The 12,656-nt window shown below is 34.7% G+C and overlaps 1 protein-coding gene across 3 annotated transcripts; it reads left to right on the top strand.

Annotated features, from left to right (window-relative positions):
• The first annotated feature begins 1,026 nt into the window (after positions 1-1,026).
• On the top strand, positions 1,027-9,741 carry LOC137948343 (peroxisomal membrane protein 11C-like). 3 transcript variants are annotated; one of them, XM_068794405.1, is made up of 8 exons: positions 1,027-1,295; positions 6,797-6,996; positions 7,099-7,173; positions 7,245-7,319; positions 7,717-7,797; positions 8,980-9,054; positions 9,135-9,308; positions 9,387-9,740. In XM_068794405.1, the coding sequence occupies exons 2-8, from the start codon at positions 6,805-6,807 to the stop codon at positions 9,423-9,425; spliced, it is 711 nt and encodes a 236-aa protein (XP_068650506.1). In that variant the 5' UTR covers positions 1,027-1,295; positions 6,797-6,804; the 3' UTR covers positions 9,426-9,740. The 3 variants fall into 3 exon arrangements, with proteins under 3 accessions (XP_068650506.1, XP_068650507.1, XP_068650509.1); XM_068794406.1 differs by lacking the exon at positions 1,027-1,295 and adding an exon at positions 1,348-1,487 and having other exon boundaries at positions 9,387-9,741; XM_068794408.1 differs by lacking the exon at positions 1,027-1,295 and adding an exon at positions 1,563-1,674 and having other exon boundaries at positions 9,387-9,741.
• The last annotated feature ends 2,915 nt before the right edge of the window (positions 9,742-12,656 follow it).

Raw genomic sequence — 12,656 nt, 5'->3', positions numbered from 1 at the left:
ATTTTTTTATTGGGTAGGCAGATTTGTTAGATTTCTTGCCTTTTTTCTACTGTAATTTTCTTAGTGGATCTTTAAGCTCAAAATCAAAAGAACCCTCGAAGTTTCTTTGGAAGGTTTGGTGGTTCGAATCCAACAAGATCGATTTCGTTAGTACGAATATAATTTGTTTTAGTATCGATTCTTATATATGCTTAAACAAGGGTGTATTTCTCTTGTATAAGATCAATTTGCATAATGAGTACTTAAGGTGAATGTTTTTTTATTTATGCCAACTTTTTATTTTAAGAAATTTATGTTAATTGTAGTTTTTAGTGAACAAATATTAACTTTAATATGCATACAAATGTTCAAAAGGAAACATAAAAAAATTAAATTATTTATATGCTATTTTTTGTGATAATTTGTGAAATATATTGTTAAAAGTATGTGTATAAACTCGAATCGGATCCGATTCCTTGTCTGGGTAATGACTCAGTCGGGGGGATTTATTGTCTTAAAGGTGATTAAACTTGACCTAATCACTTCACCGAGTCAGTGATTTGGTTGATTTTTTTAAATTGGTGAATTTTATTTTATTTTTTTATTGATGTTTTTAAATTTAATTTTATATTATAAAAATTGATAGTAACCACTGCATAAAACGAAATAAAAAATACATACTTTGTCTTAAATATAATTAATAATTTTTTTGTCTTTATAATAATTAATTTTACATTTATCATTTTTAGATAATTTTTTTACATAAAAATTATTTTTTAATAAAATTTATTCTATGATTAGTAAAAGCATCCTTTGGGAAGTCTCAAATATAGCTTTCCAACCTCACCTCTCATGTCTGCATATTGCAAATAAATAAATAAATAATAGAACTGAATAAATAAATATCAAATAATTTGAGGACTAATTTGTATAAAAAACTTTTTCATAAACATTTAAAAATAGTCCACCCATTTAACAAAACTCCTCGAGAAAATATCAAATATATAGGAGTTGAACGGTGCAGGGTCCGAATCGTTGAGCCAGAGACCGGAGAGTTAGCATTTTTTTCTCTGTTATTACTTTGCGTGAGAAAGACGGGCGGAGCCGACAGCGCTCGTTGGTGGGTGATGTAATCTCTTTTGTTTTGAAACTCTCTTCAAAACCTGTGACACATTCAATTCAAGGCTGGGTCCGGGAGAGAGCTGCGGAAAAAAAAATTGAGGGAAAATATCAAAACCACTGAAAATCTTGGAGCTGGGTAACCTTGAAGACCCGCCAACCTTATCTTAATCTTGGAGGTTCAGGCACAGCTCCCGGTAAATATCCACCTTTTGTCACCTTTTTGTTGTTATTCTAAATCGTTTTCGCTTTTTGGTTTGAAAGAAAAGGAAGTCTCGGCTCCTTTCCTTCCCTATCACCTTTTTTTGCCATATGTTCTTCTGTTATCTATCGTCTTCTCCCTTCTGAATTTGGAAGTTCTGCTTTTGACGAGGAGTTCTTCTTTTGAGGTATTGATTGATGGGTCTTATTTTGCGAGCTCTTTGCTTCTTCTTTTATTTATTTAGCTGGTTTAGGAATAAGATATGGGAAAAACTTATTACTTCCTTTTGTGATGTTTTTCGTCTGAGAGCCTTTTGTGATGTTTGATCCTTTGCTTTCTTGATAGTTGCTTTGACTTATTCATTTTGTTGAAAGGTTAGGGGGTCTGACTTCAAATTTCAAGTTCATACGTTTGATTTGTTTTTATGTACCTTTTACCTTATGTTAGGTAAATGTACTAAAGTTTGAATGATTGTCATTATTCTGGTGGGAAGATCTCTATCTGTTGTAATCTTTACGGCTTATTTCACTGAAATTTAAACTAGGTTACTGTTGCAATCATGGTGAAAGGATCTATAATTAGCTAGCAGGACGTACATAGTTGATGCCAGAACAATTAATTACCCTGACTTCGAAAGGGTTCAAAAAGAAATTTAGAGTCCCAAATTTGATTGGTCGTTTATGTGGTTCCACCACTTTGCCCAACTTCACCTGTCGTCTTAAGTTCTAGGCATGCAAAATTTTGGTAGGATTATGATGTGGTTTGGGGGCATTATTATGGCATTTCTGAACTTTGAGTGTTTATGGAGCCATCTGAGTTCCCCAACTGCTGGTGGTTTGATTGCACCCAGGTTAAACAGAATCTGGATTTTGGGGTGTAACCAATTTGGTTCAGGGGTAATTCAAGAATGAATGCTTCCTTGGCTACATTCCATGAAGCAGTTGGGTAGAACCATTTGTCCCTTCCACCCCCCAAAACCAAAACCTAGTCCTTGTGCCTTTTTATTGCAGGTGAAGTCCAATATAAGCAAGAATGACCTTCAGGATCTCCTAAAGTTACTATTTGTTTGGTGTGCTGTCTAGGGTTGAATCCTGCTAATGGACAATATGATTTGGGGATGTACTTTCATCCAAATCTCCTCAAGCTCATATTGCACATTACAGTTAAATGCATTTTCATTGTGATGTTGACATGAAACGAAACCACACCCTAAAGACTAAATTTTCACTTCAGATCTGTAGGGAAACAGAAATCCAGTAAGTTTTTCTTCAAATTGACTTTGACCTTGACAATATTTCTGTAATTTTGTCTTATGGTTTGCCTATCCAATCTAAACTGAAAAGCAGAGAAATTGGAGAGGAAAACACTGCAACTGTCACTGAAAAACGTAACCAAAGTGTGTGAGAAGATTTAGATTAGGGTATTAAACCTAACAACCTCTTATTCTCTTAAAAAATGTCACTTTTGGCCCTTGCTTAAATACCCCTGCTGAAATTACAAAGATGGACCTTTTAATTTAATAACTAATGTACCCATCAGCTAAGAACTCAAAACAGAAATAAAGACAGAAAATACCTTGCTAACTAAAAGACAAATAACAAATAACCAAAATACTCTTTTTTTTTTCCAGGAAATTAACTCCTAGCTCATATGAGCCTAATATAGATCTGAATACTCTATTCATTAGAAGCCGCCTTATCAGCAATATGACAAGATCTTTTAGGCATTACTTTTTGAAAGTTCATCGTCTCTGATTCTTCTTCAAGTTCTTCAAATTGTTCATGTTTTACCTTTTTTCCTTTTTACATTTCATACCCCATCTCTTGTTCCTTACCTACCTTTGGGACTTCTTCACATTTTCTCTTGCATTTGAACATCTAACGCCTCTTGCACCAGTTTGCGTAAGTTGGTACCCTCCTGAGGATCTTGATGGCTTAGTAGCTCCAGATCTCTTCCCTTTCTCCTTAATGCGTGTTCCCAGTGCACCAGCCACACGATGCTAACATTTGGTTAAGGAGCAGATAGTAATGATGTGCACTTTATTCTATTTGGTTAAGGAGCAGATAGTAATGATGTGCACTTTATTCTAAAGGTAGGATTGTCAACCAGCTTCAAAGGTGAGGGAACAAACCTCCCGCTAGGAATTCTGTCATTTAGAGGATGAAACCATCAACCACTTGCTACTAAACTGCTCTGTTGCAAAGGTTTTGTGGATTCCTTTATTAGAAGATTTAGGTTGAACTGCTGCATACGTACCTCATTCTCTGAGTACCTGATCAACAGCATGCACCTGTCTATCCCCAGTATGGGTCTCCCTCTTTGGAGAATTACCCTTGCTGGTATCTCCTGGAGTCTTTGTCTGGCGACAAATGATTTCACCTCTTTAGAAAATCTTTCTCAGATGGGGTAATTGAAAAAACATTTCATCTGGTCCTCACATGGATCACCTAGATTGGGTTTGATGAGTTCCCAAATTCTCTTGTGTGAGAAAATGCAACTCTCTTGCTGGTAGCAGCCACTGCAAGTTGGAGCAAGTGGTGTTCTGGACTTTCTTTCTACTGGGCTTGTTGAATAACTTTGATGGTAGTTCGTTCCATGTCATGTTAGATTTGGGGGGTTACTCGTGATCACGAGTGGTGAATTCTTTTACCTTACTCTGGCTCGTTAAGGGAGCTGCACAACTGCAAGGGTCTGTGTCCTGTTAAATGGTCTTATCGTCTATGCTCAGCACTTTCTGGTGCCGGTGGTTGTTGAGGCCGATTCTAAGGTTATCATTTTGAGGTCAAAGGTGATCTCCGCTATCCATGGAGATATGATCAGCAATTTATGCATATCCAAGATATGCAGCTTTGCTTATTATTTCTTTGTCTCACGTGTTTGTTGCCAAGCTCTCTGCAAAATCAACTTCCTAAGGGTGGAAGTTGTAATCAACATCTTGTTGTTAACCTCTGTGCCTAGCTTTTTGGGCTCCCTGCCTAGTTGGCCTTTGGGCCCCTTTAATTTTTAAATAAATTCCTCATCCTTTTCAAGAAAGAAAAAGAATTTTTTTTCTTACACTGGATTTGCATTGCGTATAAAAAGAAAGCTCCACATTACTCTATTCTTGTGCTCAAATAATTATAATCAAGTCAATGAATTATTTCTGTTCCAGAAATTCAACACTATGACAAAGGGAAAAGTACACATTTGGTATAGGAGCTTCTCTACCAAGACATTCTGGTTTTTTATTTGGAGAAGGTGAGCCAAAATATGGATGATGGTTTGTGGGCTCCATCATTTCTAGACAAAGGGAAATTAAGCTTTGATGCACCTCCTATTTGTTACAATGTGGGGGCCCACCATGGTTGCACAAGCTGGTGGGACCCACCATGAGAACATGAGATGGCATGATGGGTCATCACATGAGCTGGCATGAGTTGGAAGATTTGAAGATCAAGTGGGACCCACAATGATAACCACGAGCTGGTATCCTTATCACAAGAGTTGGAAGATCAAGTGGGACCGACTATGATAACCACAAGCTGACATCCTTATCATAGGATCACGTGCATCATAAAAGAGTTTGAGTTTGAGTTATGTTAGTCTTCTAATGATGCTGAGTTATTTAATTATGATAGACTTATCTTTAAGAGTTATAGTTTGGGTGTAATTAGGAAAATGGTAATTTAATTGTAGTTGGACTCTACTATAAATAGAGGTGCTTGTACTCGAATTATGAATAACAAAGAAGTAGTTTTCCACTTCTCATCTTGTGAAACCTTCCTCTCTAGCTTAAACTCTTCTCGTTTTTTTTCCTCTTATCTTCTCTCTACCCGAGAGCTCTCTCTTTCTTCTTTATTCTTTCTCCCTGTCTCACCTTGCTCGAGATTTCAGTAAAGGGGTCCTAAATTCAACACAATTGGAGTCTGGGCTTCATGGAACTAGGAGGATGTATCGGGTTGCTACAATCATTGGTTCCCTTCGGATTGTTGCTGTTACTGAGACTGAGCATACTCTGCTTGTCAGATGCAGAGTTCTGATCAAACTATCACTATCTTGGTTAAGAATTGAAGATGATTCGAACTATGTAATTCTGAGGGCATGTGGTCAAAGGGACCATATTAAATACTACTACTGTAGGTATCAGTGTTGGTCAGCTTCCTCCCAATTGAATGGCTTCACATCATAGCAGTGCTAATGCCATGGCAGATGTTCTTTTGGTTGTCTAGTCATTAATTGCCAATTTGCATAGACACTCCTGTGGCTTTTTTTAAATTTTTTAGTCTTTGAGGATGCATTGCCCTTTTAGACATACCAATAATTAATGAAAGTACCTGTTTCATGAAAAAGGAGTACTATGTTTTCCTGTATTGTGTATCCTTTAACTGCTATATGTTTTTCCTGACAATTATATGGGATTCTTTTATTTTTTCTGGTACTGATTACTTTGTATTAGAAAAAGAGAGAAAACCATGTTAGAATTAGAGCTTCCTTTGAAAAAGAAGAGGACTGGGCTGCCTTTTAGATTGTCTAAAACTACATTACTATGGAAGCTATCATGACAATGATGATCCTAGTTGTATGGTCCAAACAGAAAAAATGGAGGTCCATGGCTTAATCTAATAAAATATTACTTCATATCTCCTTAGCTTGTTTGTACTATTAGGTTATGTGGTTTGCAAACTATCTGAAAAAAGTAAGAAGAAAGAAGGTTGAAGAGTGAGAATGAGAGGGAGAGAAAGTGGAGAAGAGAAAATTGAGAAAGAAACTGAGATGGGGGACCGGCTAGCTTAGGGTTGAGTATAATTTACAACATTGCCCCTACTTTAAGTGAAAACCCTAATTCTCTATATCTCCTATTCTATGTATCCCCTTTGCATGAAATTTGGTCAATAGACATAGTTTGACATGTAGAATAAGATTACATCAAGAAATATAAATAACGACAAGGTAAAATAACCAAAATGCCCCTGTTCTTGTTTTTTAATACTATCTTTATAGCATGATCTCCAGCAAGCTTATTTTGTAAGTGTTTTTAGAATTTGAGTCACTAGGTGAGAGCTGCTAGACATTCTACTTGTAGAATTTGGTTGTAGTTTTCTGTGGGGTCCATGTTTAAGCACTGGTAGTTCCTAGAGGTCTTCAACAAACTCTTGCCTCTCAGTTGATAGTAGCTATCCTGATTATGGAAGTCTCCTGCTTCTGTGTAGTGCTCTTTTTTTTTTTTTCTTTCGGGATGAGGGTGTTTGTGCATACTTTTTTTTTTTCTGCACAAACCATTTGTTTGGAAGGTGCAGTGGTATAACATTAGTTAAAGAATGCTGTTTGGCCAGAAAATCATCTCCAGCACTCATGTTTTAGATTTGGACGTCATTTTCTCAGTTTAGGGCTCTTGATTACATTTTTTAAAAGGTGGACATTGTGATTTCTATTTTGAAGGATGAGCATGTGTTTTTTTAAAGCTTGCACACGTCTTCTGTTTTGATTCTTTATCACCAATGAAGCTGGTAATTTCAGGGAGCAAGATGGCTTCATTAGATGCAGCCAGAACAGAGCTTGGACTTGTAGTTCTATACTTGAACAAGGCTGAAGCTAGGGATAAGATCTGCAGAGCAATACAGTATGGTTCAAAATTTTTGAGCAATGGGCAGCCTGGCACGGCTCAAAATGTTGATAAGTCAACCACCTTAGCACGGAAAGTTTTCCGGCTTCTTAAGGTCATAGCTGCAGCTTCGTAGGGTATTAGATGTTGTATATATGTGCATCTAGATTCTGCTAATCTTATGTTTAACAAACATTTTGTCTTTTTATTTTTACAGTTTGTTAATGACTTGCATGCTCTTATTAGTCCATCTGCTCAAGGAACTCCTCTTCCACTGGTTTTTCTTGGAAAGGTAAATATCTTTAATGAAAGTACTAGTGGGATTATTTAATTTGCCCTTTCTCACACAATTGTTTGTTGCAGTCAAAAAATGCATTATTGTCAACTTTCTTGTTTCTGGATCAAATTGTTTGGGCAGGGAGAACTGGCATCTATAAGGTAACTTGCTCCTTTAACTTTGTACGGTGTTGTCCATCTCGATTTATCTTTTCTTGTTTCAAAAAATTTCTCTGCAAGTGTTACTTGCAAAAAGGTTGGACTGAAAACGGGATTATATTTTGTTTATAACTATGTTTTTAACTTACAGAAGGAAATTTTATAACTATGTTTTTAACTTACCGAAGGAAATTTTATAACTATGTTTTTAACTTACAGAAAGAAATGACTGGTATATTAACTGTTTCTTTTGTTTCTTCTCTTCCAAATATTTTGGAAATTATGTTTTGTTTTTCTCTTAACTTTTCTTGGTCATACTGACCAAAATGACTGTGTTTGTGGCAGTAGTGGTAGTAGTGTAGTTTGTATTGCTAATATGAGCTTTAACTGTTCTTTGCAGAACAAAGAACGTACTGAACTGCTTGGTCGGATATCTCTGTTTTGCTGGATGAGTTCCTCAGCTTGCACCACCTTGATTGAGGTATGCAACTTTGGATTATGCACTTTTATAGTAATGATTCCTTTGTTATGGAAATTCATGTGTTTTAGTTGACCATTTTATTCTGCTTTGGGTGGAATGTTAAAACTTCTGTCTCATAAATCACAGGATGAATGATCATCAGGACTCTTCAGAACAGCATGTGTGTGTCAGGTCTAGCTCTATTTTATCAGGATATTTCTATATTTCTCTGGAAAATGATATGTTAGAACCCAAGAACTGCTCAGTAAACTTCTTTTTGAGTTTGTTTTGCCATATCGGGTATGTACTACATATTGGGTTATACTGTACAAAATTTCAGGAGGCCAATGTGGAGTGAAACTGACTGTGACAGGACATCATATTGACCAGTATGTTATGGAGCTTTGGACCTAAATATGGACACTAATGTGGCCATAATTACATAGGAAGACCACTTTCTTGTTGTCTAATAAACTGAATAATTCACAATGAGATGAGTTCTACACCACATTAAAAAGTGTCTTACACCAGAAATGTAAAATGTGGCAATACTTGCAATATGGCTCTTTTACCATTTTCTTTTTTTTCCTTCAATGAAAAATTGCTTTTTTTTTTTTTTTTTTTTTTGAGTAAGTGCAGTAAATACTGTTGCTTTATCGACCTCATACTCTGGAGTAGTACTGGAGACTGCTTCCTGCAGTCTTCAGATAAATTTTCCACTTCGGAAAATTCTTAACTCAAAAATTCTCTCTGAAATGACATCTCTTGTGCTCTTTTTAGCATCATCTAGGCCTTTGAAGATCCGATGGGGCTTGCACGAGGACATGGGGTCAATTAAATATAAACCAAGCTTTGACAATGGTCTATTTATAAGAATTAAGAGTTTTTTACTTTTCTTCTTGTTAGTCATGATGCATAGCATATATGTTGCTCGCTTGATGCGATGTTGTCAAAATTAGGCAACAAATCTTGGTGCACAAAAATCTTTCCAGTTGTTCATTCAGCATGTTTATTTCTCAGTTAAGGTTAAGAGTTGTACATTTTTGATCCTTATGTTGTTGTTCATGTCTGCAAAGTCCATGAGAAGCCTCCAAATGTTTGTGTTGTGGCTGTTGAACTAATCTTAATTCTGGGTTATCCTTGCATAAAAATTTGCCCTTAGATTCTTCCATGCTGTCTAAAATGTTATTTGCATTGTTGCAGCTCTCAGAGCTTGGAAGACTCTCTGCATCATTGAAGAAACTAGAGAAGGAGCTTAAGCAAAGTGACAAGAGTCAAGTATATATAACCATACAACTAAAGTTTGAGAAAACAGATTTTGTTGCATGTTCCAAAGTAACCATTAATTCTTTCTGCAGAATGAGCTATATCTAAAGAAGATCAAGCAATCAAATGATAGATCGTTGGCTCTTGTGAAAGCATCTATGGACATTGTGGTCGCGGTTGGATTACTCCAACTTGCACCGAAGAAAGTTACTCCTCGAGTAACTGGAGCTCTGGGATTTGTTAGTTCTTTGATCTCTTGTTATCAGGTGAGCTCTTACTTGTGTGGCTTTGGCTTTCTTCTAGTTCATGGGTGTAACTTCAATTTGTTAAATGCTATTCTGCAGCTGCTGCCGTCTTCACCACCAAAGGCCAAGACAGGATAAGGGGATTTCTTCATCTACAGCTCCTGCATACTGCTAATAATTATGTCTTGTTAGAGACGATAGAGACCAGCTTACTCTGGTTTTCCCACACCAAAAATCTGAATGGAGGTTCTTCTCTGGAAGAAATAATTACTGAAAGTATATGTCTTAGTTATCCTTTATCATCTAAAGCAAGGTGACAGAGTGGTGGTATCTGTAGACTTTGTAATGTATACAGTTAACTGATTAGAGTCTAACTCAACCTTTAATGTATCAAAGTATTTTAGAAATTTTATGTTATTTACAATATTATTCTTTATTTATTATATTTGTCACAATATAATAATAATTATTTTGTTAATATAAATATAAAAATTTTAAAAAATCTCAAGTGGGTGTCATCTTGATTGCTTCGTATCAAAGAATAAGAATTAAATAAAAATGATTTTTTAAGTTTTAACTTAAATTTGTTAGTAAAATAAATTTTAATTGCATATAGGGTGTATGTATTATGATCCATGTTATATATTTTTTTTTAATTTGGGAAGAGACCCCGTTAGAACTACAATGGCAAATGAAAAATTACAGTTTGAGGTTTTAGTTCGTCCTTAGAAATTTCTCCTCTAATTGGAATTTTACACGTGAATTTGATTAGTGGTATAGATTTTTCCTCGGTCGGTAACATAATGACTGGATCGTACTAGTTACTTTGACTTTTCATCTTTCACACATATTGGTAGCTTTAATATATTTTTAACTACATTGAGTAATTAGTAGTGGAAGAGTATTTTTTTAATTAGATAATAATAAATTTTATTCTTTTGATTTTTTTATAGGTTGAGATTTTGCTCATGTGAATGGGGATTTAGCATATTATTTTTTAGCACGAAGAATGAGGTGGAGTTTATAAATTTATACTGGATTAATAGTTTTTGTTTGGGTGATTATAAATTTGATATTGATATTTAATTTAGATTTTTGTGCTTGATTATTGAAATTTTTTTATGAGTGTTTATAAATAATTTTATGCAGAGTGTATGGACAATTTTAAACAGTTTATGTACAACATTTATGTACAATTTTATGCAGAGGTCCTACACAACTTTTTGTAAAATTTATACATAATTTTATGAACAGTTTTTTGATATGTGTTTTATCCAAAATTTTAAATGTAAGTTGGAGCTCCAACCCGACTCGAGCTCGAGGTCAAACTCGATTAAAATTTTAGGCTAGAAATTGGGCTCGACTTGAGCTTGAGTTCAAAGTATTTAGATTAGGCTTGGCTCGACTCAATTCCACCCCTAACTAAAATGGAAAGAAAATCTAGTAGTCCTTATATGACATATGTGAGTGTTCAAAGTTGAATGTAGTGAAGTAAATCTGGATTTCCAAGGGAACCCTAAATCTGTCTTCAAATACTAAGATGCTGGGACCCAAACAAATTTTGGGTTCCCAAAGTCACTTGATCTATGAACAATGGAATGTTTTCTCTAAGCCAAACTATATACTAAATGAAAATCATCATAATAGCTTATGGGACATGAATTGTGAAAATTCAATGTTCATGTCAATTCGGAGATTTCTTATATGTGACTTGGTTTTGAGGATTGAATTAATGTTAATTTAATTATTTAACCTCATATACCAATCCTTGACTAGTTTATGTAAACTTGGAATCCTATGAAAATCAAAATCCTATACAAACTAGCATTTTAATAACCATTGGCTTTAGGAACTTTAGATAATCATTAGTCAATTACATGTCAAGGAAAGTTTATGTTAGTTTCCAACCCAAATAACATTTGTTGTTCTTAAGGTTGTACACATTAGTAGCAATGTGATTAACCTTGATCATACTTGTTAAATTAAGTAGTTATTGGTCAAGTAATTGACTTAGGTCCACATGGACATTTTGAAATCCTATCTTAAAATACTTCTCCGTATTACTCACTATGAGGAATTTATATGAATCTACTCATGCCCAACTAGAACAATTAGCCTTAAATAAGGCCTATTCACTACGACATAGAAGAGAAACTCTTTTAGATGAGTGGCTTTCCTTGCGCATGTGTTGATGCACTCCCTACCTTCTCTTAGCTTCAAACAAGAATACATAATTGAAAAAGGATTATGCATCTTAGCTTTTGGAGTGTCTAGAGATCATAACAAATCATTATCGGATATCAGGTACCATATACATCATGGTATTAGGGGTTGAATTTGGTTCTCAGTTGCAAGCATCCACTTTCACCAACTAGATACATAATAGTTTAGAAATTCCTATAATCAATATAATTAATGTACCCTTGGACAATCCTTTATGAGTCAAATCAACTAACCGAGAATCCCTGATTTGTTACTTTGGTGCAAATCAGTCTAGTATTCTTATCTAAGAAATCTTATAATCGACACTCCAAGATAGTTATTTTATTTTCTCTAGTTAGCCTTATAATAAATCGGATTGATTTAGAGAGTGTTAAGGCATGTGAAATAAAACAAGCTTATTGCTATCCAATGATTTAGGTTAAATGTGGAATAACTGAGACCTTGGAAATTAGGTGTCTCCAACCTGAAACTAAAAGAACAAGTCAAACCTTTCTAGGTTGAGAAGCTTGAGAAAGATTTGTGATTCATTTGATTTATGAAGACTAATTAATGCAAGTTGGTTATGAGGATTAAAAATTTTAATTAATCTTACCTCATTACCAAGCTTGAATTTGGTTCTTGTGGCTAAGCTAACTTAGAAAGTTAAACATTTTACATTAACTAAATTCTATATAACCCTTGGTTTCTACTCAGTTGAGGACTAAGAGGTCTGATAAATCTAATACCTAAATCTTAGCCTTAATAGGACTAAGCTTAGTGTTACTTGTGTGAACTTTTGACCTAGAACACATTTGAGAATCAAACCCAAAGTCATAAGTTCAAACTTAGATTATAGTTATACCCACAATAAAGTGAATTTGATCAACAATATCAACATTTGGTAAATTAACTACTTTGTTGAATGAGCTTAATTAACACTCATTGACTTGCTATTATTGCAAGTCATAATGTGTAGAAATACTTGGTTAAACTATTAATTAGGTATTTCCCTAGAATTAGAATGGTTACATGTTAAGGAAAATGTAAGTTTATTAGAGAAATAAAACCCTTGCAATTATATGCATTTACACAAACTATTCAAGCCTAATAAAAATGAATTAGGACCCAATTAGAAGATAATAAGAAAATCTTTAGGTGCTACTACCC

The sequence above is a fragment of the Aristolochia californica genome, unplaced genomic scaffold (genome assembly GCF_029961685.1).
Source record: "Aristolochia californica isolate CCGP_79_NKW_82.1479 unplaced genomic scaffold, dmAriCali1.0.hap1 SCAF_13, whole genome shotgun sequence".
Classification (NCBI taxonomy): domain Eukaryota; kingdom Viridiplantae; phylum Streptophyta; class Magnoliopsida; order Piperales; family Aristolochiaceae; genus Aristolochia; species Aristolochia californica.
This window is presented reverse-complemented; position numbering and strand designations above follow the sequence as displayed.

What these genes read in the sequence shown, in the direction of transcription:
- LOC137948343 (XM_068794406.1), top strand. Translation starts at nt 6,805, where the DNA reads ATGGCTTCATTAGATGCAGCCAGAACAGAGCTTGGACTTGTAGTTCTA. An exon ending in AAGTTTTCCGGCTTCTTAAG is followed by an intron (nt 6,997 to 7,098) that starts GTCATAGCTGCA and finishes TTATTTTTACAG; the next exon opens with TTTGTTAATGACTTGCATGC. An exon ending in AGCAAAGTGACAAGAGTCAA is followed by an intron (nt 9,055 to 9,134) that starts GTATATATAACC and finishes TTCTTTCTGCAG; the next exon opens with AATGAGCTATATCTAAAGAA.